The 24,008-nt window shown below is 42.0% G+C and overlaps 3 protein-coding genes across 4 annotated transcripts in view; 1 reads left to right on the top strand and 2 right to left on the bottom strand.

Moving 5' to 3' along the window:
• Positions 1-664: 664 nt before the first annotated feature.
• Positions 665-4,257, top strand: LOC111976993 (PRA1 family protein 3). The gene is made up of 3 exons (XM_024006219.2): positions 665-993; positions 1,790-2,007; positions 2,812-4,257. The coding sequence occupies exons 1-3, from the start codon at positions 815-817 to the stop codon at positions 2,988-2,990; spliced, it is 576 nt and encodes a 191-aa protein (XP_023861987.1). The 5' UTR covers positions 665-814; the 3' UTR covers positions 2,991-4,257.
• A 54-nt stretch (positions 4,258-4,311) lies between these two features.
• On the bottom strand, positions 4,312-9,976 carry lmod3 (leiomodin 3 (fetal)). The gene is made up of 3 exons (XM_024006214.2): positions 9,362-9,976; positions 7,520-9,229; positions 4,312-4,912 (listed from the first exon to the last, which is right to left on the bottom strand). Exons 1-3 carry the CDS (start codon positions 9,812-9,814, stop codon positions 4,859-4,861), a joined length of 2,217 nt encoding a protein of 738 aa, XP_023861982.1. The 5' UTR covers positions 9,815-9,976; the 3' UTR covers positions 4,312-4,858.
• Positions 9,977-10,556: 580 nt separating this feature from the next.
• The window catches only part of LOC111977009 (FERM domain-containing protein 4B-like), a 29,419-nt gene continuing 15,967 nt past the window's right edge, over positions 10,557-24,008 (bottom strand). Inside the window, exons 2-23 of one of the 2 annotated variants that reach the window (XM_024006253.2) lie at positions 23,845-23,910; positions 23,601-23,695; positions 23,223-23,318; positions 22,915-22,999; positions 22,555-22,611; positions 22,438-22,460; positions 21,217-21,300; positions 20,980-21,045; positions 20,482-20,539; positions 20,275-20,361; positions 18,464-18,540; positions 18,205-18,343; positions 17,185-17,326; positions 16,862-16,995; positions 16,425-16,541; positions 15,334-15,562; positions 15,177-15,233; positions 14,802-15,075; positions 13,788-14,560; positions 13,388-13,526; positions 12,392-12,516; positions 10,557-11,524 (exon numbers count right to left, since the gene is read on the bottom strand). In XM_024006253.2, the coding sequence (XP_023862021.1) occupies positions 12,414-12,516; positions 13,388-13,526; positions 13,788-14,560; positions 14,802-15,075; positions 15,177-15,233; positions 15,334-15,562; positions 16,425-16,541; positions 16,862-16,995; positions 17,185-17,326; positions 18,205-18,343; positions 18,464-18,540; positions 20,275-20,361; positions 20,482-20,539; positions 20,980-21,045; positions 21,217-21,300; positions 22,438-22,460; positions 22,555-22,611; positions 22,915-22,999; positions 23,223-23,318; positions 23,601-23,695; positions 23,845-23,910 (2,901 nt within the window). In that variant the 3' untranslated portion in view covers positions 10,557-11,524; positions 12,392-12,413. The remainder of the gene's footprint in view (positions 11,525-12,391; positions 12,517-13,387; positions 13,527-13,787; positions 14,561-14,801; positions 15,076-15,176; positions 15,234-15,333; positions 15,563-16,424; positions 16,542-16,861; positions 16,996-17,184; positions 17,327-18,204; positions 18,344-18,463; positions 18,541-20,274; positions 20,362-20,481; positions 20,540-20,979; positions 21,046-21,216; positions 21,301-22,437; positions 22,461-22,554; positions 22,612-22,914; positions 23,000-23,222; positions 23,319-23,600; positions 23,696-23,844; positions 23,911-24,008) is intronic. The other variant, XM_024006254.2, reaches the window with a different exon arrangement.

The following is a 24,008-nucleotide window of genomic DNA, read 5'->3' as shown; positions in this document are numbered from 1 at the left end:
TTTCCATCTACCAGAATACGGGGAGGCCTATCATTAACATAGCTATTTTTTTTATATTCCTTAATTGTTTGAAACCTGAACGTTTTACTTCATTATGAGGCTTGTCTTACCTTACTTTTGATAGACTATAGCCAAAATCCCCCCACGACAATTATTTTTTATAAAGACTTACTCATATGCTTTTCTCCTGTTCTATTGATTTTCTTTCAACTTTCTATCATTGTCTAGCAGCCATATTAGCAACCCATGYTAGTTGTTGCATATTTCAATCACCCCTCTTTCTGAATTTCTGACGGATATTTCCATCTCTGCCCATTTTAGAACGGCGTTTTACTGCAAATGGAATTCTGGAACGTTCACGCGAAGGTCTACAGCTGTCTGTACATAGCTGCGCCTAAAATGTTAAATAATATTTTATCCAAAATATAAACTAAACATTCTGATCTGTTCCATCAGCCTTATTAATTGAAATGGAGTATACCTACACTACACTACTTTGGTACGTATTAGTGCCCACGGAAAAGTGTGTATACCCTCCACTACACCACTGAACCTAACCATTACGAAACTTATATTCGATAATAAGCCTCACGTTTTGGTTGACCAAATGTGACACTCGTATTAACCTCTATTAAAAAAAACATCCACAATTCGTGGTCTTATTTTCGTTAACAGATTTGTGGCGAAGTAAACCCTCTCGCTTCGCCTCTTCCTCTCTGCCGGAGCCCATCCTATAAATTACTTTGGTAGCTAGTCTCTTTGGTATTACTGTTCAGCTGATCTGTTAAAACATATCCGAGCAGTGAACTCGGAGATGGCAAGAATGGAGCTTGCACCGCTCAGACCATGGGACGACTTCTTCCCAGGAGCTGATCGTTTTGCTAAACCCGATTTCGGAGATTTAGCTAAATGGAACAACAGGGTGATCAGCAACTTGTTATACTATCAGACCAATTACTTCGCAGTGGCCATCGTGGTTTTCCTGGTCGTGGGGTAAGTCAGCATGACAGCGCGAGCTTGCTAGCATTTTCCACCCAGCTACTAGCTATCTTATTTGATTTGTCTGCAGTCCGATTCACACCAAGTTATGGCTACGTAATTGTCATGTATGGGCATTTTATTTATAACAGTGAGCAAGATTTCCCTATCTTTTCCTATTCTCCTCACAACTGCAACGACGAAATAAGAGATGCAGTCATCATCATGTGATGGAATTGGAATGGAGTCTGGTACTAGCTGGCCTGCTAAAAACAAATGTAGCTATTTGCTCCACTTTTCCTGAATCAGCTGCCTGCAACTGTGTGAACGGTGAACATAATTACTAACGTTCGGTGGTTTAGGCCTACTTGTAACCAATTTATCTACAAATTGTCATTTGAGTACCTTTTTTTATATTTTGAAATAACCATTTGACAGATGAGTTTCCAATGTTTTCTAAATATATTTGTATAATAGTTTTCAGCCTATTTAACACATTAATGCTAAAAGTTGTCCAAGCAGTTGGATCCTTATCTCAACCAAACACTCCATGTACCATGTAGAAGTCTACTGATAATACCCGAGGAGCAGTTTTGTATGTGTCCTAATTGCAGCTACGATAGTTTGAAAACTCAAGATTATTTTTGAAAATGGCAAAAAAAGGAAAGGTGTTGCTCTTATTCCAGCCACCAGGTTGTGCTGCTCGTTGCTTTTATTGTGTTTTACAGATGCCCGATTAAGTGTTTTGCATTGCCATACAGAATTTGAGTGGATGTAGATGTTTTGTGTAATGTGTTTCCCATCTGTGTAGATTTCTGAACCCTCTTGGCATGTTCCTGGGCGGAGCAGTGGTTTCTCTGGTCTTCATGGTTTCGGTGTGGGCAGGAGAGAACAAGAATTTCATCAAGAACTTCAAGAAGAAAAACCCCACCCTGTTTGTCATTGCTGTCATGGGAACGAGCTACTTCCTGCTGTCACTATGTGGTGGAGTGATGGTCTTCATCTTTGGAATTACTTTTCCCTTGCTGTGTGAGTCTCAGTATATTTCACACTCTTGGGGACAGTTTCTTGGACACAGAGGCTTTATCTGTGTCTGAAGAATCTGACCCTTAATGTTTGATTTTTGTTAGTCACACAATTCACACAGTAACTAGCATAGATTTAGCCTAGCTTTCAGGCCTTTTTCCAGTGGCAACCTCCATTGGAATATCGTGCAAATGTGGAGGATTAGTCACAGGAGGAGGAGCAAACTGTTTTTTCAACCACTCATTCTGACTCATTGTATGGGTTCAATATGTGGAATGCGTGTGGTTCTCCACCTTAAGAAAACGCCCAGTTAAACTTTAAAGAACATTGTTTTGGAAATAAATAGTCTAGACTAACTGCTGGATTCTGAAATGCACATTACAGAACACAATGTGCAGGGTAATTGGTGGTTCTGAGAAAAGGAGTGCAGGCAACAGCTGCCACATTGTGGTGGGGATCAGGAGGCAGTCAGTCAGTGACAGAGCCCTTCCCAAGAGGGCTGTCCTATGGCTGCCTGCGTGTGTTGACTGGTTGCTATGTACTGTCTGTACAATACTCGACTACATTTACTGGCTTACATCATGCAGTCAGCATCTCTGACGAGGGGAGTAAAGATGCCTCTCCTTAACCATGCGTATGCATTGTATTTCATCACATATACCTGGCAACTAATTATCCTTCTCGGTTGAAGCTGCATAATTTTAGAGTAAGGCACACGCGTCATGTTTCCATCGGAAAATGCTATCTCAATTGAGAGTAGCGCATCGTGAGTGGGTAGGAAACTAATCCAGCCTTTCTTCCCTGTAGTGATCCTGGTTCATGCGTCTCTGAGGCTGCGCAACATGAAGAACAGGCTGGAGAATAAGATCGAGGGAGTGGGCATGAAGAAGTCCCCAATGGGCATCATCCTGGATCTACTAGACCAACAGGAGGAGAAGATCAACAAGATCCAGGACTTCCTGGAGTCTAAGCTAAACAAGGAGTGAGGGGAGAGAGCCAAAATGGCACCCTCATTCAATTCAACATGGTTTGCTTTTTCCTTTAACACTAAAATCAAGTGTTGATTTTTACCCCGCATAATGTCAGTGCTGTCACATTCCCTTCATTTGTCATTCTCACTCCATTTTGTTATATTGAATGAGCACTTTTTTTATACATTTTGTGTCAAAGTACCTGATTTCTTTAGAGCATTTCAGAAAGATTTGTACAGTCCTGTATGGATCACATTTTGGGGGAAGGCACTCGGCACAATGAAATGAGGCATGAGTGTTTCTGTATATTTGCCCAATAATGTTCAGAGGAACACAATACACATGTTGTCATTATGTAATTGCAATATATATAAAGCTGCATGCCAGAATGCAATAACTATTGCACGTTAAAACAATTGTGTTCAGTAGCATAGCTTCTAGATTTATTATTAAAAAAAAGCAAATAATTTAATCAGAATCAATTTATTTGCTACCTCAGAAGACAAACTCTATATTTCCTCTCCTAATGCTGAACTAGTGTTACTGGGCTCCCCTTCTATTCACTGGACCAGTGACTGCATATTAACAAGGAGCAATAATATCTCTCTTGTTACTTCAGACCCTGTGGGTTGGGCTTGAGATGAACATTATCAGCTCATGGCTATGCAATATGGGAAAATGAATGGCAAATGCAGCTTTATTAATTCAAGTAATCATGGTGTATATGTTTACGTTGTGCTTTCATGTCTCATTGAATCTTCTCTACTTGTGTATTCAGCAGAAAACAAATGTTTGCATTACAAAAAACAGTGTCAGGCACCAAAGTATTGCTGGAAAAAGAATCGATGCATGAATGTTACCTCTGTACTATTAAATAGTTCTGATTATTTCCCCTCAGTAGCAGAACTGAGATTTTATTCTAAATCCACCATAGTCAATAGCCTATCCAATTCCAGGGATCACCATTAGTAATAGATGAATATGAAGATTTTATGAGCTATTTGTGTTGTTTAGGACTGACACAGATGCAGTCTTCCAAAGAACTAAGGAGAATCACAGTTTGTATCGGACATAGCCAAATTGCTTTTAGGAAAAAGGTGTGCACGCTAATACTATGGTTACAGTTTCACAGATGAGTTCAGAGAAGGTTCTATTATAACGATGTTATAACAGATTTTTTTTTGTGTGTAAGTATTTCTATTGATGAGTAGTGATAACATAACTACAGACTTGGAAGCAGAGCACTGTGTTCCACCATAACAATAAAACTTAATTTAAGGAATCCATATTGTCTTTTAACTATGTTAATTAATGAAGAAACCATTGAAATATTAGACATTTTGATTGTACACTGATTTTTAATGTCAACACTCATTAGAATTATGAGTTGTTAAGATGGACTGTTCCATGAAACAGAAGTCTGATTTGAAATCTAGCTTCTGGACCACTGGCCCACAGCGTTTTACACAGTAAAAGACAAATCCTATACTCTATATTCTGGGGTTCAGCTGTTTGCAATTGCAAAGCGGACAGCAGACACCAGTGGTTTTGAAAATCTGTAGATGAAAGACCTGTCATCAGTAGATGATGCATTATGGATTTGCCCACACTCATTTGGGAGTGTTCAAAGTAAATTCATTTTACCTAAACAAACTTAATTATTAATTGAGACTACTTATACTATGCACATTGTATGGTGCATTTTCCAGCTGTAGACTCATATCCAAATACCATACTAGTTCTTCCAAACCTCAAGGAACAAAATGTGTTCTGCCTGAACAGGAGTACTGAGGCAAACTAGTGTTACAAGTGCAAGCATATTATTGTTAATGAAGAGATTAAACATGTTAAACAAACACAGAAATAAAGGTATTGTAGATTCCTCAGAGATTGAAGAGACTGGTTTCTCTTGATTCCAATTCTTTGGGGAGTGGCACCTGTAGGAGTAATACATTACACAAACAGAAACAGCTGTGAGAAAGATTTGATTGGAGGAGTGGAGGATACACACAGGTATAAGGGATGGATGGAAATGTACAGAATAGTTACCTGGAGGAAAATGGGGGAGGGTCCTGCTTTTAAAATTTCAGTCAAGTAGAGGGTTTGGTAAAAAAAAATACATCTAGTCCAGGGGAGAGTTATGTAATTTGTAATTGATTAAATGTATATATTTCTCAGTGTTTTAGAATTAGTTGCTTATTAGGCTATATATCGATGTGTTACCGATGCCGCCCCTCATCTCTAATTCTCTGCTGGGCGCACAATATCAAGTGCCCCAATAGGCTATATAGTGCGGTCTCAATCAGATGATCCATAGCCTATAGAAGCACAGAGAAAAGTTACATTCCTAAAATAGCTGCTGGGGTGGTGTAAATACAACTAGGCTGCATTACACACTGCAATGGATATTCCAACCCTGAGCCCCGGCCTGCTCTGCTCTTGCTGATCAAAAACGTTTTTGTGTGCTGCGCTGTGTAGGCCTACGGTGGCAGTTCACGAGGAGAGTCAAAGGCTTCTTCCTAAAATAATTTTTGATTAGAGATAATCCCAAAAATGTACTTCCTTGTGCGCAAACTTGTTCCCCCTGCTGCGTTGTTCCCCATGCTGCTGTTAGACCAGGTCTCTCTTGGAAAAGAGATGTTATCTCAATGAGAAAAACCTGTATAAATGAAGGTTAAATAAAATAAAAGACTAGCCTATGTTCTGTTCAGTTTGAAAAGGAGTTAAGATGATTGATTTTGTAATTGATTTTATCAAAAACAATGTTTCTTGCCCGTGATTTATTTATCAGAGTTATTGACCACCCAATAAGCCAGATTCAAGTAACTTACATAGTAACTTACATTGTGGTGCTGAAACTTGAAGCATCAGCAGCGGCAAAATCAATTAGAAATGGACAGCTCATGGTGCTGAACGTAGGCATAATTCATTTCATTGTAATTAGAGTTTAGTAACCACAAGAAGGGTTTGTGTTGGAGCCTATTTCTTCCTATTTAAAAAATAAAAGGTAGGCCTATCTGTTTGATAGACGAAATTAGGCAATAGGCTGCTATGTCCATAGATTTGTAGGTCAATTCCTCCACCCACCATGCACTCTTTAAATAGCCTACCTCCATGTCAGTGAAGGGCAGTTCAGTTAAAACCAAGACTTGAATTGAGAGGGTATGAGAAGGTATGCCATAGGCTTACCTTTTATTAAAGAAAATTTAAAAAAGTACAGGTATACCCTTTGTTAGCTTAAGATTTTGAAGAAAATAAAATGGATCTGGTTATATAAAGTGATCTATAACAGTGCTGTGAAATACCCTGGAAAGATGTGACTCCAATGCATATGGGGATATCATTGTTTAGCTTCTTTGACATTCAGAAGCAGACTTTGCTTGGGAAGTAATCTAATTCTGTCACTATCAATTGATTAAGCTATTCACTTTCTGTACAATATAACATGTGTAAACCCAGACATTTGTGACCTTCTCTCGTTGGGTTAAGCCACAGAAAAAGAGTAGCCAGCAGTTAAAGCTTAAATGTTTCTGCGTCGGTAGGGCTACTCTGTCTGGGGTGGAAAGGTAGGCCTACTCTGTCTGGGGTGGAAAGGTAGGCCTACTCTGTCTGGGGTGGAAAGGTAGGCCTACTCTGTCTGGGATGGAAAGGTAGGCCTACTCTGTCTGGGGTGGAAAGGTAGGACTACTGTCTGGGGTGGAAAGGTAGGTCTAACTTTTGAAAGTACCATTCTCAGATTCCTAATGATGTCTCAGATTAAATGATTTGCAAACAGGGACAGTTTTGTTACAAACAAGACACTGTGGCATTGGGGAAATAAAGTATGATAAGATTAACACATAGGTCTCTCTGTCCATTCTTAGCCTTTATTTGTGTAGTATTAAAAAAGATTCTGCTAATATGTAAAATTACGTAGAATTGCAGGAAATGTTTAAAAAAGGAAACATTTTCTCGAACCTGCAAATACGATCAGAGATTCATGCAATACTTTTACTATAAAGGTTATCTATCCACCCCTACTCATGTGCGGCCACAGTGGACTATCAACCCACAACCTTCTGGCTCTCAGCCCTGTGCATTATAAAATGTGGACGTTTCCATGTAATGTTTACTCGAATAAGGCTAAGGCTCTGGTAGACATGTTCTCTGCTATCCACTTTGTTTTAATTATTATTTGGGGTATAAGGGAGGGTCACTTCTTAAATTTTTTGAGCGTTCAGGGAGGGCCAAACATTTCAGAAGGTCCGATATTCTCCATGTAACCCCGTATTATAATTAACGTTCACTCCCTTAAATAATTTTAATTTCACACTAATCTAGTCTACATATTTGCTAGTGCGTGTCTAATATGGGTTAAAGCTAACAAGCTTGATTAGACGGTATGTGCTCTCCAGTTCAAGGTAGTTCCACAATGCATCTTTTTTTTTAAATCCACCAACTTCTGACATCTAACTAAACAATGTGATTGCTGGTAAAATAAAGTTACCTAACAATATGACTGTAAGTGACCTTGTGCTAATCTGAGAATCATCAGTTGTACTCACAGCTTTGAGATAGGCCACGTTGCTCTTTTTGATCTCATTAAGAAGTTCATCGCGGGGCGTCACATCCACCTTGGCCGGCTGCCGCCTCCGAGGGACAGGCTTCAGTGTCTTCATCACATCTTTCAGAGTGGCCTTCAGTTCTACCATCTCATCAACGCCTGTGTCCCTCGTTTGTCCTGATGTCTTCCTGAGCTGGACATTCGGCCTCTCTGCTCTCCTGTCCTCCCTAAGGTCTATGTCCAGGAAAGGGTCACGCTTTTTGGGGGTCCTCTTCAGCTGGATGTCCTTCAGAAGGTTACCAGAGGAGTCCGTGCTGGGAGGTTGTTGTGGAATGGGGTTGCACTGCATGTGTTTAAACTGCTTGTGTTGATACTGTGGAGAAGTGTTCTGCTGCTTTTGCGGCTGCTGTAGAGGGCTGTTCTGCTGGAATCTGGAGGAGGGCTCTGGTTTGGGTTCCATGGGACCCTGGGGACCCTTGGGAAGCTGCGGCATGAGGGCCGCGATTTCGGGAGGGACATAGCCCAGCATCGCCAGCAGCCCTGGGGGCAGGTTCAGAGCCCGTTCGTACATCTCAAACACCTCTTTCTGCTGCTGCTGCTGCTGCTTGCTCTGCTCCTCGTTCCTCTGCTGTCTCTGGCGGTCCAGGTTCCTGGTCAGCAGGTTGGTTACCACCATTCTGGGGCCCGCCTGCTCAAAGTGGTAGCCCATCTTCAGGAGGGTGTTGTTGGCCTTGAGCAGGCGTGACACCTCCATCTCTGCGTGGTGGCCCAGCATGTGTCTCTGGTTGTGGAAGCGGAGCTCAGTGAGCGTCTCGTTGAACTGTAGGCAGCGGATAATGGCAATAATGCCCTTCCCTGTTATGAAGTTAGACTCTATGTTCAGTGTGGTGATGCTACGGTTCTCTCTCAGCATGTTGGCCAGGGTGAAGGCAATGTTTTCGTCTGCGCCGGTGTTGGCTATGCTGAAGGTCTTGACGTGTTTGTTCTTCTTCAAGGCATTGACGTATTCTATTAGCATTTCTTTGGGAATGTTTTCTATGTTATTCAGGTTTACGTCTGTGATAGTGGGGTTGTTGTTGCAGATCTTATCCAGAGTGGTGTCCAGGTTTGTCTCATTCCCTGAGGGTCTTGATGTCTTCTTGGCCCCACCAAGGCCACCAAGGCCCCCACCAAGGGCCAGCTTTGGAATATTTAGTTTGTTAATTACCCTCACCTCTTTCTCTGGAACAAAACAGGCCCTCTTCTCCTCTGGAGTCATCTCTATTTCTTCAGGAACGGGAGCGTCTGTGGTGTTATTTTTTACTTTCTCAGGTATTTGTGATGTGCTCTTTTGCTCTGTTCTCTCAATCTCTTTATTTTCTTTCATGTCTGCGGACTCTGGTGGGGGTTGCAGAGGACTGGTAGTGTTTACAGTGTTAGTGCTGTTATCATCCGGTGACTCTTTTAGATGCTCATTCACTGGATGTTCATGTTTTTCTATGACCCTTTCATCTTTTACGGGTATGTCCTTTTTCTCCTGTTCCTCTTTCTCCTTCTTCACATCCTCTTCCTCCTCCTCCTCCACAATCATTACCTCTATAATCTCCTCTATCACTTCCTCTCCTTCAACACCGTCTGTAGCTTCCACCTCGATGACTTCTTCTACCACCTCATACACAATCTCCAAGTCTTCAGCGATTTCTTTCTTTTCAGCATCCTCTTCCATAGTTTTCTGATGAAGACAAGTAGTACAATCATTTAATAAACATTGCTTTGTAGAACATACAGTGGTATACTTTATGATGTATGATATATTGAAGACTATAGCGACAATATATTGACCATTGATTATGTAGTTTCTTACCTTACTGGGCAGTAGAGTGACGGGGACCCTCTCCTCCTCCAGCATGCGTTTGGACTCCTTCTCCCAGTACAGATAATCCACCAGGCCCCTGTGGTCAAACGAACCTGTGGGCGCCTTCTCTGTCTGGCTCTTCTGCCTCTGACCCACAGGTACCCTCTCATCCGGGGCTATAACGTCCATCTCTTTCTGGAGCTCTTTGAGCTCCTCAGGAGACAATTTTGCCAGGATATCATCTTCATCAATGTCTTCATCCTCATCAGAGTCGGCGGATGGCTTCTCTTTCTTCTGGTCATTCTGTCTCTGACCAAGCGGTACTCTCTCGTCTGGAGCTAAAACATCCATCTCTTTCTGGAGTTCTTGAAGCTCCTCAGGAGACAAGCTGGCTAGGATATCATCTTCATCAATGTCTTCCTCATGTATGTCCTCCATGTCTCGGTCCCTTTGGCTGGACATATTTGAATAGTATTTGTCTTAAGAGTTTATTTTCAATCTAAAGGGTAAAAAGTATATCCACGATGACTACACAGTTCTAGAGCTGAGTGGACAGTGCTATTGGCTCTGTCTCTAGCTGGTAAATGGTCTGCTCACACCCCAGGCAAAGTCTAAAATTAAACACATAGGACCTCATGGAAGATATTTATGGTGCAGGAGGGCCAGGAGAGACATACTAACATGTTCTTTTTTCAGTAGCTTGAGTCAGATGGACAGYCTGTATGATCTTTCAGTATGGCAGTTGATTGGGAGACAGGAAAAGGGGGAGATCGACAGGAACAGGTGGACAGTTTTTTTACAGGACTGGGAAGGATTCCACGGTCCACTACGCACAGGGCTCCGCCCAATCCCCCAGAGCTTCCAGGAAAGTGTAATAATATCTCCCTGAAGTGGTGCACAACAACTGACAGCTGATGTAAAACCAGAAGAGATCAAATTTTGTGTAGGGGATCACTACACTCACTTGGAATGTAAAAAAAMAATGAATAATAATGTTTTATTGTCACATACACCAGATAGGTGCAGTGCAATGTGTTGTTTTACAGCAAATTAGGGTTAAGTGTCTTGCTTAAGGGCACATCAAAATATTTTTTACCTTGTCAGCTCAGTTACTGGATCAACACACTAACCACTAGGCTACCTGCCCCCCACCAATGGAGAAATCTAGTCTTGTTGAGGGCTAAAGAAGTCACACCACATGCTGTGTGTCTCACACTGATTCTTTATTGATGTCCCAAATCCAAATGGGAGATATTTCACTTAGAGTAGGAGATGACAAAGCCTAACAATATGTGGACAATGTACAAATGAGTAGAGAAAGACAATAAAGAAAAACAATAAAGAAACATTATTTTAAGGCATATCTTTTTACAATATACAAAAAAGCTGCTTATCAAAAGTTTATGTTCACATGCAAGCAATTTACACCACATTAACACGATCACAAAAAGGAAACTATGAATAATCRTTAAACAATATCAACATGTACATTCAGATTCATACTTGGGAGAGGAGAGAGCGCATCAGTCCATTGACTGACAAACCTGGGACGCACAGACTGCAGTAAGGAAGGGTTGGTTTATTATTTTGTTATCACACTTTGTGAATAGTAACTCCAAAATGTATACCTAAATGTTTTACAAAGATAGTCAAGTTGATTTACAACATGTATAATGAGTAGCTCACTAAATAGTGCTCTGTGTGTACTGTATGGCACCACACTTTGGAGGTATCCTGCTTTAACTCCTTATTCATACACTCCTAACACACAGTTTACTGATTATCATAAAGACAATGATAACTTTTTTAAAGACTTATTTTTGTCATAATACAATAGGGTAATATATTTGGGTCAAAGGTATCCCATGGTTTGAAATGCTGTTTGTAGATCCTTCACAATATTCACAATGATGAAGCTGGTTTCCCAGATCACCAAAACCTTTCATTTGTGCCATCACCACATCCCATGTCTTCCTGAATAATATCCATCTCCATCTAATCCAAGGCACATGGGAGAGTCATTCAAMAGTGTCATAATGCAGCATGTCCAGAGGTTAGTTGGTATCCTTCCAGAGAACTGTGCGTCCAATGTTGGGGTCATTGTGCCAGTGATTCTTTTGGTCCTCTTATCTTCAGTGCATGCCCATATAATTTCCATCCATGTATACTCTTCTGTAATGAAGAGATGAAAACAAACAAACAAGGTCAATATAAAGTCTCCCATACTGTAGGACAGCATAGTACTTCATGAAACCCCCTGCATGCTGCAACAGCTGGAGATTATTATCTAAAGGCATGAAAATGGAACACAACAAACCATGGAAACACACTATGAAAAAATGATGTCATTAGAAAGAAGACTATTCAACAAAAGCAAACATGCTACTGTCTTGTCAAGCATGCCATGCAATAAAAAAGGAATGTAACATTTGAAATGAGATTTTTCCACTTAATATGATCACAACAGTAATGAGAGGCAAGCAAAAGTAGGTCAACTCTACTATTGGTTCTATGAGTTATGAGGAGGATGTGGTGTTTTAACTGTGGATGTGATGCTAGACACTGTGAAAGTGTTTTAACTGTGGATGTGACGCTAGACACTGTGAAAGTGTTTTAACTGTGGATGTGAAGCTAAACACTGTGGAAGTGTGGTTTCTAGCTACAGGATGTAATGAACACAACATTTTCTCCACATGCGTCCATGCTGAATTTGTGAGCCTGCTTAAAGAACAAGATCATTTGGCAAAACTTTTGGTCAACCGTGTAAGGCATGGCCACTCATGATCTATAAGTATCTGGAACGGAGTGGAATGTGGCCAACTAGGCCTTGGCAGTATGTGTTACCACTGCTCTGGCTGTACATTTAATGAATGGTCTACATATTGATTTCACCTTGATTGAACCTGTGGTGGACGCCACTAAATGAGCTTCAGTATATTGATCAATATGACAAATGATGAGACACAGATGGAAACTGACAACAGTGGCACTGATGGAAATTGATTACCACTACGACAGCCTATTTGCATCTCATCTCACCCTTCTGTGTTTGAATAGTTGCCTAATGGTCTTCCTCAGTGCTATTGGCCACAGCACCAAACACCTCTACTGACTCTACTGGCATTGTATCAGACCTCTTCAACACATTGCATTCTGGGGGAAATCTATGTACATGACGATTGAGGACGGACAGTTAGTGAAAGGAGAGAAAGATAGAAAGAAAGTGAAAAGATCACCAGTTTATATACACTGATTTGAGACTACTTCATTATTGGGGTTTAGTTTCATACCAACAGACCAAACAAACTGAACATGCTGCCACATGATGTCACTTACTAGCAAAGACTGTTCATAGATAAGGATAGCATTTGAATCTCTGTAAATGTCTTTATGACAGCCAAAATAACCTGTCCAATCATGAGAAGAGCTGGAGGAACAGGAGGAGGAAGGTGGAGAAGAGTAGAGGATGCAGGAGGAGTAAGAGCAAGTGGAAGGACAGTGGCAAGTGGTGACAATGCTAGGGAGGTCCTGAGGCTCAATATCGTGACAGGCACACACAGAGAGTGAACAGAGGTGACATCCACAAGAGTACCTGCCATTGAGTATGGGGAGGAGAAAACATTAGCAGACAGACAGCCAATTATAAGAGTGGTCATAGTCTTGAGTGAACCACTTCATTTCCCATACTTAGTGATACTGTTGTCAATTCTATATTTAAGCAGTAAGGCCCGAGGGGGTGTGGTATTGGCCAATATACCAGGGCTAAGGGCAGTTCTTCTGCACGACGCAACATGGAGTGCCTGGATGCAGCCCTTAGCCATGATACTGTATATTGGCCATATACCATAAACCCTCAAGTTACCTTATTACTACTATAAACTGGTTAACAACAAAATTAGAGCAGTAAAAATAAATGGTTTGATATACCACGGCTGTCAACCAATCAGCATTCAGGGCTCAAACCACCCAGTTTATAATAGCCTGTATGGTATGGAAAATGTAGGTGTGGTGCTGTGGTAGGTTACTGGTTATCACCTGGTATGGGTGGGGCTGCGGTTGTAATTGCCATGGGCTCCTGGGTGAGGGTGCTGTGGTGACTCTGTCATGTTCTCATAGTCTGTTACACCCACAGCCAACTGGCTGCGCCAGTTTCCTGTGCTGGTTGATGAGGAAACTAGAAAGAGAGACACTTTTTAGTCTCAGACAATGATACCCTAACCCTAGTTTCATGTCCACATCCCGGGTCCAACACTAACCCTCAACCCTAACCCTAACAAACAATACAGCATATATTGTCATACAGTATGTTAAGAATGTATGCATTATATTGATCAGAAAAAAACGTGTGCCTCTGTGTTACTGAGGGTGAACAGACAGAATATGTTATTCTGAGGTGACCTGTTGCAGTATGAGGAGAAGCAGGATCTATTACTACCTGAGGAGTAGGAGGTGGTTCGGCTGGAGTGGCTGAAGGGGGCTGGCATGGTCTGGTATCCCAGGCTGAGCTGAGAGCCGTTGTCATAGTCATACCCAGCCAGACCCCTGCCTGCCTCTCTGTGGCCACCGCTGCGGTGGTACCAGCCTCTCAGGTGCTCAGCCACCAGAGCCTTCTGCATGTTCTTCTGCAAGGGCTCGTTGCGGGGCCCCTGTCTGGTCCGGGGCAATCTCATGGTGGCGTATGGGTTCTGAGCAAGGCTGTCCGCTCGATCACTACTATAGGTCCTGTAGCGCTCGTGTCTGTGATAATTGTTTACTTGGTAGGAAGGGTTGACATTGTAGTGGCCCTCCATCTCGTTCTCATACACGTAAGCACCGTTGGAGTAGGGCTCCATGTCTGGACAGGGGTAACCTGTCACGTAGTAAGCAGTCGGTGCATAGTGCGCTGGGGGCTCGTACAAATAACTACAGCCAATATGATTCTGGACCAGATTAGGCATACTGCCTGTGTTTCCATAGACCTCCACCCTCCTGTGCAGCTGATGGTTGCGGGTGCGAGAGTCCAAGGTGCAGTAGTGGGGGTTGCCTGGGTAGTCCAGGCTGGACTGACTGGTGAAGGAGGAGCAGTCCTCCAGGGCCTCTGTGCTGTTGCTCCTGCGGGCAGGGGACAGGGTGAAGACTGGCTTCTCTGAGTCGGTATCCTTTAGTATCCGTTGCTGGGACTCCAGACTGCCACTGCGGTGCCTGAAGGACTGGGAGTTCCCATCCGACCTGCAAAAGTCACACACCCAAAAAACGTTAATAAAAAAAACAACATACATGTGTTATTGTCACATAAACGTGTTGTTAGACGGTTATCAAGCAAATAGTGTTAAGAAATCCAGATGTACAGCATACAGTACTAAATACTTATGATTACAATAGTTTTCTGTTCAACGTTTGGATGCAGGTATTGCTGATGTAGTGACCGGGTAAAGGTTTGGGTAGGCTGGTCTGAGAGGGGGGATCTCACCTGAGATGGCTGCTGCTGTAGGCGTTGCGGGTCATAACGGGGGTGGAGGGCATGCTGCGTGGGTCCCGTGGAGATCTGGGTAACGTTATGGTGGGGCTGCTGTGTGCAGATGACACCTCTCTGGGGTGAAAATGATGTGAAGCATCCTGGCCGTCAAACGCTGCTAACCTGCTGAGACTCTTGTTGTGGTGGTGATCCAGAGAACGTGCAGGGCTGACCTGAGGGGAGCACTGCACCGACTGTGACCGGGGCCTCAGAGCACCATCAGAGTCATCTGGACAAAGAGACAAAACTCATGGTCAGATGGGATTGGTAAAGGCACTGTTGCAACAAAGGTCATGTAGCTACTGTATGACTGAAATTTGTCCCACTCACCGTCATCCAGAATCTGACTGTCTGACAGCGAGCTAGTCTCTGAACGGAGAAGCTCATCTAGGGATGAAGGACGAAAGCACATTATAGATGAAAGATTATAGTACAAATCAATAAACTCATACAGTGGAATGTGTGTGTCTAGTTTTATCTCCAGTACCTGCGATAATCACAGAGGCTCTTTGGGTAGGCTTCTTGCCTTTCTTGATTCTGTACTTGTTCATCTCATCCTCGACCTGCTGCAGTTTCCTCATGGCGTCCTGACAGTTCCTCCTCCTCTTCCTCTTCACCGTCTTACAGATCTCTGCCTCCGAGGCCAGTTTCTTAGCTGCTTCCACGATCTTCCGCTGCAGAGCAAACCTGCTCTCCAGGTTCCTCAGATAAGGGTCCTACAGATCAGAGTATACATATATCATCATAGACAATATTGCAGCAGAGAACGGCAGATCCATTTCAATTTCACCTGAGCAATTGACATGCATATCCAATTGAAAATTACAACACAATGTAGCCATAACAACAAGGTAATATTTTGCAGTAGTTTGTGTACGTATTGGGAAATACAGAAGACAACTCATCAACACGTGATCCATACAAAACAGGACAGGACATGAATGCAATCCAATCACATTCCATTCATCACACAAAAACAATCTTTCAGTGTACGGTACAGATGTTACTCTGCTCTGAATAATATCCTAACAACCCGGTTCACAACCCTCAATGAGGAAATCATGGAATTCATGTCATGTCATATTCTACAAAATATTAGTCTCTCGTGACAAACATATATAATCATTTACCTGCAGTTGAATGACCAAATCGCCCTCTAGTGGTCTCATGGGTGAATGTTATTAATATTTTTAATAATTTCATAATAAACTTTTCTTTTTTTTAACGCAGACAATTCTGTTATATTTCAGTCTTCTATGATGTATATAAAGTGTAATATTGGATCCAAACTCAAAATTGAATACATTTCAACTCTATATCTGACATGGTACAGGTGTCTTGTTTTTTCCCCCAAAGCAAATCAAAATCTAATTTAAGCCCATAACCATGTGTGTGAGGTTGTATACTTTTGTTTCAAAGTAGATTTMTTTATGACTACGAAGAAACACTCTGTGTGACCCTGATTTAGCCCACTGCAGTAAACTTAAGAAGGCCATCGTGCACGTGAGATTTGGTTCTGGGTGCCAAGACTAGCTAAATATATATACATATATTGAACAGTGCCGTTTCAATACAGACCTCGTTGTATGGGAAGAGGTCATCCAGTTTGAAGGCTGTGCCAACTCGCCGTCTGACCTGAGGAGGTCTCTCGCCTGCAGACAGGGGATACTCTTTGGGCAGTTTGCCCGTGAGCTCCTGAAAACATACAACAAAGCATCCAGGTCATTTAACTTTACAGCAAACAACTGGAGAAAACAGACACACTCTTCACTAAAGGTCCTGGAGATCACATACAGGCTCTTACAGTTACGGAGCGTTTTACTCCAATAGTCTCAACTGACCAAACTAAGGCAATTTATATAGTAGTTTCACTGGTGTTCTACTGAATGAGCCTGGCTGCAAAGAAAAAGGAATTCCTTAACTGTATCAGCTTAGCACCTCCAGGTGCTCGTAACGAGCAAAATCAATGTAAGCAATTGTCTACAAGCAGCGAGTAACAATGAGAGTCAGCTCACCGCCTCTCTCAAGCAGATTTTCTTCAGCTCCTTTGTTTTCTGGGTCAAGACATCTTGGATCTCTTGTTCCTTTTTCTTTAGCTCAGAGATCTTCTCCTTTTTCTGCTCCTCGTCCACTGCTGAATCTGCAGACCCTGTAGTGGTGACATTGTTTACACTGTAAATGTACCCTAGGTCTATTTGCTTGTTTTGATTGCACATTTTCTAACACAAAGTGCATACAAATATGGGTAGATTTGTCCTATCCCTTTCCATATACAGGTATTTCAAAAGAGAAACATTTAGCTAAAGAGAGACTTTGAGCTACCAGAATACTGGCCCACCTGTTGACGCCAGACTGCCAGTGCTAGCCATAATAAGGTTGTGCTTTAGGTTATCTCCCAGTCTGGTTATCTTGGTTCCTCCTCCATGTTCTGTTAAATCCATGGCAATATCACCCAAACTTTTCGCTGCACTTATTTTACCCTGTTGGGATGGAGAGATTGAGGTGATTGAGGATTAGGGATTGATATAGTCAATACATAATACAGACCTACACTTTCTACATGTAAATACAAGCATTTAATCCTACATGAAGAAATTGATCTTGGTTATAGGGTCAGTTGGTTATATCTGGAGTACTTCTCCTGTCTTATCCGGTGTCCTGTGTGAATTTAAGTATGCTCTCTCTAATTCTCTCCTTCTCTCTTTCTTTCTCTCTCTCGGAGGGCCTGAGCCCTAGGACCATGCGTCAGGACTACCGGGCATGATGACTCCTTGCTGTCCCCAGTCCACCTGGCCTTGCTGCTGTTCCAGTTTCAACTGTTCTGCCTGCGGCTATGGAACCCTGACCTGTCCACCGGACGTGCTACCTGTCCCAGACCTGCTGTTTTCAACTCTCTAGAGACCGCAGGAGCGGTAGAGATACTCTTAATGATCGGCTATGAAAAGCCAACTGACATTTACTCCTGATTATTATTTGACCATGCTGGTCATTTATGAACATTTGAACATCTTGGCCATGTTCTGTTATAATCTCCACCCGGCACAGCCAGAAGAGGACTYGCCACCCCTCATAGCCTGGTTCCTCTCTAGGTTTCTTCCTAGGTTTTGGCCTTTCTAGGGAGTTWTTCCTAGCCGCCGTGCTTCTACACCTGCATTGCTTGCTGTTTGGGGTTTTAGGCTGGGTTTCTGTACAGCACTTCAAGATATTAGCTGATGTACGAAGGGCTAMATAAAATAAACTTGATTTGATTTGATGATCAATTTGGTTGGTATAGGGATGCATGAAGGTACAGAACACAGATACAGTGATTGAGTCAGGACTAAAAATTGATAATATTACATGGTACCTTACACCTTACCTTGCTTTGCTTTCTGTCCAAGTAAAACTGATGCTGACTGATGGCCATGACCCAGATGGTTTTGATCAATGAGTGGCTGGCGTACCATGTGTGGATGACTAAGCCAGTCTGGCCAAATGTACGCTTCGTCACTGCCCGCCTGTTTAGAGATAATACATACACCATGATTATTCTCAGGCAGAAGAGCTTCTTCGGTTGTCTAAAGGGAATTCAAATACATGTAGTTGTGATAAATATCTATAGTTTGACTTGCCCTCACCTGTGAGGGTCATTCACCTCAACAGCAAATTTCTTCTCCCGAAAATACAAGTTCTCCAGTTGCTTCCACTGGTACAGCTATGGAGGTAAACACAGAGAGACAAAGAAACAACTGATTAACGGTTGGTGAAACCTTTCACTTAAACTATGACTGTCAAAGCCATTGTAAATAAGAATTTGTTCTTAACTGACTTGRCTAGTTAAATAAAGATTAAATTAAATTAAAATCTAATTGAAAAAAAGCCCGCATATGACACCTTCATATGTGCTCATTTAAGMTACATGATTAAATCATTACCATGAWTAATTACCATGATTAAATCAATGGTGAATCACAACAGATTTCTAAACACTTCTACATTATTGTGGATGCTACCATGATTATGAATAATTCTGAATGAATCGTGAATAATGATGAGTGAGAAAGTTACAGAGGGTCAAAGATCATACCCCCAAAACATGCTAACCTACCAACTAAAACGAACTGTAAATGCATCCAACAAGTTTGTAGTCACAAGCTTGATTTAGTCATTGCGGGCAAGGAAAATGGGACCAAATACTCAACTTTTGCCTACTTTATTTATAAGAATCTTTAGGAGTGTCAATAATTTTGACCTGTACCTTTTTTTTATTGCTTGTTAAACAAAATCTCTTCTCTGAGCAATTGTATTAGTATAAAATAATTGAATTTCCCAATGTTAAGCACAGAATATAGCTCAGTGTTTGAATTATTTAATCATTATTACTCATCTTTATCAAGGGTGTCAATAATTTCACACCACTGTAGCTGTTTTTCGTTGAACAAATTAGATAGTCAGCATCCAATTTGGAAAACTGTACCTTCATCTCAGACTCTTACCAGTAGAGGTCCAGTAATTAAATCCTTGCTGTCTGTAATCCTCTCTGTCGAGCTCAAACACAAACAACTCCTTCCTTTCCCTTTCCCTTTCTCTCTGCTTCCAACAAGTCTCCTCAGGTATTCTCAGCTCTCCGAATGGTAACACCCAGACCCTGCCTCCCTGCCTTTGACATCACAGAAACACCATCCTCACTCCTCTCAACACTAAACGTCTGCCCAACCAGCTCTCCTTCTCTCTTCATGTTCAGACTCATACGCACATAGACCATAAACTTAATAACGTGATACTGTAGAGACGGATCACAAAGCTGGGTGTTCCTCCTCTACTTAACAGAAGAACACCAAGCTAGAAAACATCCACTGAACCAGAAGAGCGGGTTACACACTTTACATGCAGGATTCTCAGAATGATAAATAAGTACATATATTAACTGGTCAGGACAAACTAGTGCAGGCATACCTCTGTCCTGACATTGATTTGGTTATGAGTGATAGGTTGTCAGACAGAATTATAATAAATACAGGCCTCCAAAGTAATGTTTACCTAAAGGGATCGATCAAACAGTCTGGTTATGAACTGACTGTCACTTGGATTTTCAAGTCTGGCCTTGTCTGCTCCAGCTGTAATGAGGGCCCAACCCTGATCAGTGGAAAAGGTGATGAATGTGTGCGAGAGGTCTAGTGCTATGTGCCAGAGGAATCTTTATCCCTGCCCTGTCATTTCATCATTCCTCAAATAGACTGATGAAGCTCCTAGCGCTGTCAGATATAATTCGACAGTAGCAGGCAGACATCTTATCTGCAGAATGAATCTCCTATGCGCCTGTATAAAGGCTATATTGCACAATGACGGCTGTACACTGCCAAAAAATAGCTCATGCAAAAACTAATCCTGTACTCCTCCATACTGTAAGTAGAGGAGAACACAAATGGGAACAAACAAATGACCGTACCTTCCGTGGTTTCAATTTGTCCTGCAAATCATACTGGCCAATTCCTTTGTAGCTGATCCCAAGCCACCATGGGATGCCTTGCTTGTCCTGTGAGGCAAAAGCATAGTTCCATGACTGAACTGCATACATCCATTCCCATAGAGAAATCTGATTTTATAAGTGCAATAGCTGTTGTTGTGTGCATAATGCAATATACTGTATTCTTACCTTTACTTCATAATAATGGACACCATAGGTAGGTAGGGATTCCACTAGGGTCAAATACCTGCATTGAAATAAGGTTCTATTACAGTAGCATCCCAAATACCCATTTTCAAAAGGTGGTTTAACATATAAATATTATAGATGGTACTTTACACAGGACAATGAGAGCCTGATCTGTTAAAGATGCCTACAGTGAATCACAATGATTCACTGGCCAGACAGTAACTGGAGTGGGTTATTGATTTCTATCAGACCTTGGTTGCGAGAAAGGAGATAGAGTGTGTATGTGTGAGTGAGAGAATAAGGGAGAGAGAGCAATGAGAGTGTGAAAGAGAAGGAGGGAGAGAGCGTGCAAGACAGCGAGAGAGAGAGAGAGATGGAAAGAGAGAGGGGTGAGAGCAAGATGTATGAAGCCAGGGCCTGATGTCTTTTATCTGATGACTTGTGGTGAACAGTCGGGTATGAGAGGGAATGAGGGATCATTGTTTTTCCAATACTCACTTCACTATGGCCTGTCCTCTGGAGACTCCTTTCAGCTGTTTGTAATGCTCTATCACTCGATCCTCACTGTAAAAAGCATGATGATGACACCTTCAACTCCTACATTTTGGGCTGCATCACTCCTCCCTCTCAGGAATGCATCATACATCAGAAATCATTGTCTGCAATAACATTGCTGTTGAACCACTTGATATTTAGCAGTCTTTCTAAACTAAACAGTTACCAAGGTTAGTTTACCAGTATGTAAGTGATGGGTGCTCCTTTAGCACCTTGTTGGGAAGAGTTGGAAGCTTCTTCAGTTCCGTTCTGGTGGTTTCATCACTGAGAATAATGATTAAACAGAATGGTTATGAAGATATGGATGGTGAAATTCATTAACTAATGCTGTACATAACAGCTAGCAAATTACTATACAGAAAACTATGTAGAGAAACCATGACCGTGCATTGAGGCCTTCTAAAGTCCAAACAACCTGGAATGAGCTTCTAATGGATATCACCCCTATTCAGTTTGAGTCAGACTGTCTGACCCACAGGTGCAGAAACCTAATTGGCAGACATGCTCCAGGTGCATGGCCACATGGGAAGTTCCTGATAATGACCTAACTTAAGGCCCATTCTCTGGAAGGACACAGGTGGAAATGCAGACAAAGGTCCACAGTGTTCCATAATTCCCTTTCTATGGTTCCACCTGGATGGTCCCTGACAGTAAAGAGTGTGCTGCTGTTGCAATAGAAGATTTATTAAAGGTGGTAGAGCTATGCTGTTAGAATCCAGCCCTGCAGACCTCAGCCTTGGCCGAGCTGTCAGTGGTATGAGACTCATTAGAAGGCCTCTGTGAGGTTTTAACAGCCTCACAAGACACAACATCACTGCCTTCCCTCTTATAACAGACTTCGCTGTCATTGATTTGACTGTAAGTCTGGAGAAACAGTTCCATTATTGAAGGTCTTTGTTAAATGTGTGATGTTGTCTTGCTCCTTAGATACCTGCTGTGTTAGATACTCATTAGAGTGTACAAAACCTTAAGAACACCTTAAGAACACGTTTGCTCAGAACAGCCTCAAGTGTTCCACAGGGATGTTGACTCCAATGCTTCCCAAAGTTGTGTCAAGTTGGCTCGATGTCCTATGGGTGCTGGAGCATTCTTGATACACACGGAAAACTGTGAAAAACCCAGCAGCGTTGTAGTTCTTGACACTAACCGGTGAGCCTGGCACCTACTCCTAGACCCTGTTCAAAGGTTCTTAAATATGTTGTCTTGCCCATTCACCCTCTGAATGGCACACATGCACAATTCATCTCTCAATTGTCTCAAGGCAATTGAAGTGGATTGAAGTGGATTTAACAAGTGACATCAATAAGGGATCACAGCTTTCACCTGGATTCACCTGGTCAAACTATGTCATGGAAAGAGCAGATGTCCTTAATGTTTTGTAGACTCAGTGTATGTCCTTACCTTGAGAAATCCCCCTTTGCTTCCTGAATAGATATAAAAATAACATGTCAGAAGATGTATGCTTTAGAGTAGCCAATTAATAAAAAGTACAAGGCCCCAAGCAAATAAGGAACTAACCTGCAAGGCGTTTGCTGCTAATTTGAAGACATTCTCACTTTCCACCTCTATATCCCCCTGTAAGAATGAAATCTTAATCATACATGCGTAAATGTACATATGGGCTCTTGAGACGCTTTGCAGGTGTCTGTATCTGAGCTCTGTCCCTATGACTAACTCATAATCATCGAAATAGAATTCTCTTGGACTGAACCGATCAGCAGTCTACCCTTACTGACTGTCTCATCTCATTCCAACATAGCTGTGACAAAACAGTGCTTCACAGCCACAGTCTGACTGTTTGAGGTTCGGTGGTTTATAAAGAGGGAGAATGAGACGGTGAGATCAACACAAAGCAGAATAAAATAACAAGTAGCTTACATTGTAGACGGCAGCTTTTGCATTCAGGAAGAATAATTCCACCGTCGTGTTGTCTTTCAGCAGTGTTATACTCTCGATGTAAAACCTTCGGGGAAAAGCACAAATAGAGGTTTGAAAAACAATTTGTTGAATTTAATGATAAAATATATATTGCATGCATAATCAGTAAGACATTCCTTAATCTCAGCACCCACTACTAGATATTCCCTAATGTAATAAAACCCCATTCATCATCATCTCAAACCAATCCAGGAGTGCTCCCTACTGGAAGGTATGTGCTACAGATATGGAGATGGTGCCATTGCTACCTGACCAGGAAGTTGAGGGCGATAGGCCCAGTAGCCTTCTTAGAGAAATCATGTTCCAGAACTCTCCGGTCCAACTGCAAGTATTTACACTGACCACTGCAAGAGTCAATGAAGAAAAGTGTTAGATAAACAAACAGCACTGTGAAGACACGCATACAAGCATACATACAGTATATACACACACACACACACACACACACACACACACACACACACACACACACACACACAACACACACACACACACACACACACACACACACACACACACACACACACACACACAACACACACTCCAAACACCACACAAACACACACCCTGTATACTCTAACACCCATATACTTACATACTTACACAAAATAAGCAATGTGACTTACCTGTCATCAGCAAACGTTAGTCCGAAGTATTCCTTCTCTTTGAGGTTAAAATGGGAGGACACCAGATCTAGCAGTTCACGGGACAACAGCTTGGGCTGTGGAATAGGAGATTGTTTGAAGAGGGCATTAGGCCTATCTATTTGAGTGCATTATAATGTTTTGTCAAAACTATTTTAAATTCATAGGAACTAAATTAAATGTTACAATAATCTCTGGGGGGGGAAATGAAGACAGTATACTGTACCTGAACCAGCAGCTCGAGTTTCCTGTCGTCAAGGAGATGCACCTGGCAGAGTCTCCCCTCCGTCATCTACAATGGGGGACCAGAAGTTAGGTTCAAATTAAGTTCAGTACTTGTAGTATATGTAGTAAATGGTGTATTGGAATTGATCACGGTCAATCAACATC

Source organism: Salvelinus sp. IW2-2015, linkage group LG17, assembly GCF_002910315.2.
Source record: "Salvelinus sp. IW2-2015 linkage group LG17, ASM291031v2, whole genome shotgun sequence".
Taxonomy (NCBI): Eukaryota; Metazoa; Chordata; class Actinopteri; order Salmoniformes; family Salmonidae; genus Salvelinus; species Salvelinus sp. IW2-2015.
Note: the sequence above shows the minus strand (reverse complement) of the source record. Positions and strands in the feature narration are given on the sequence as shown.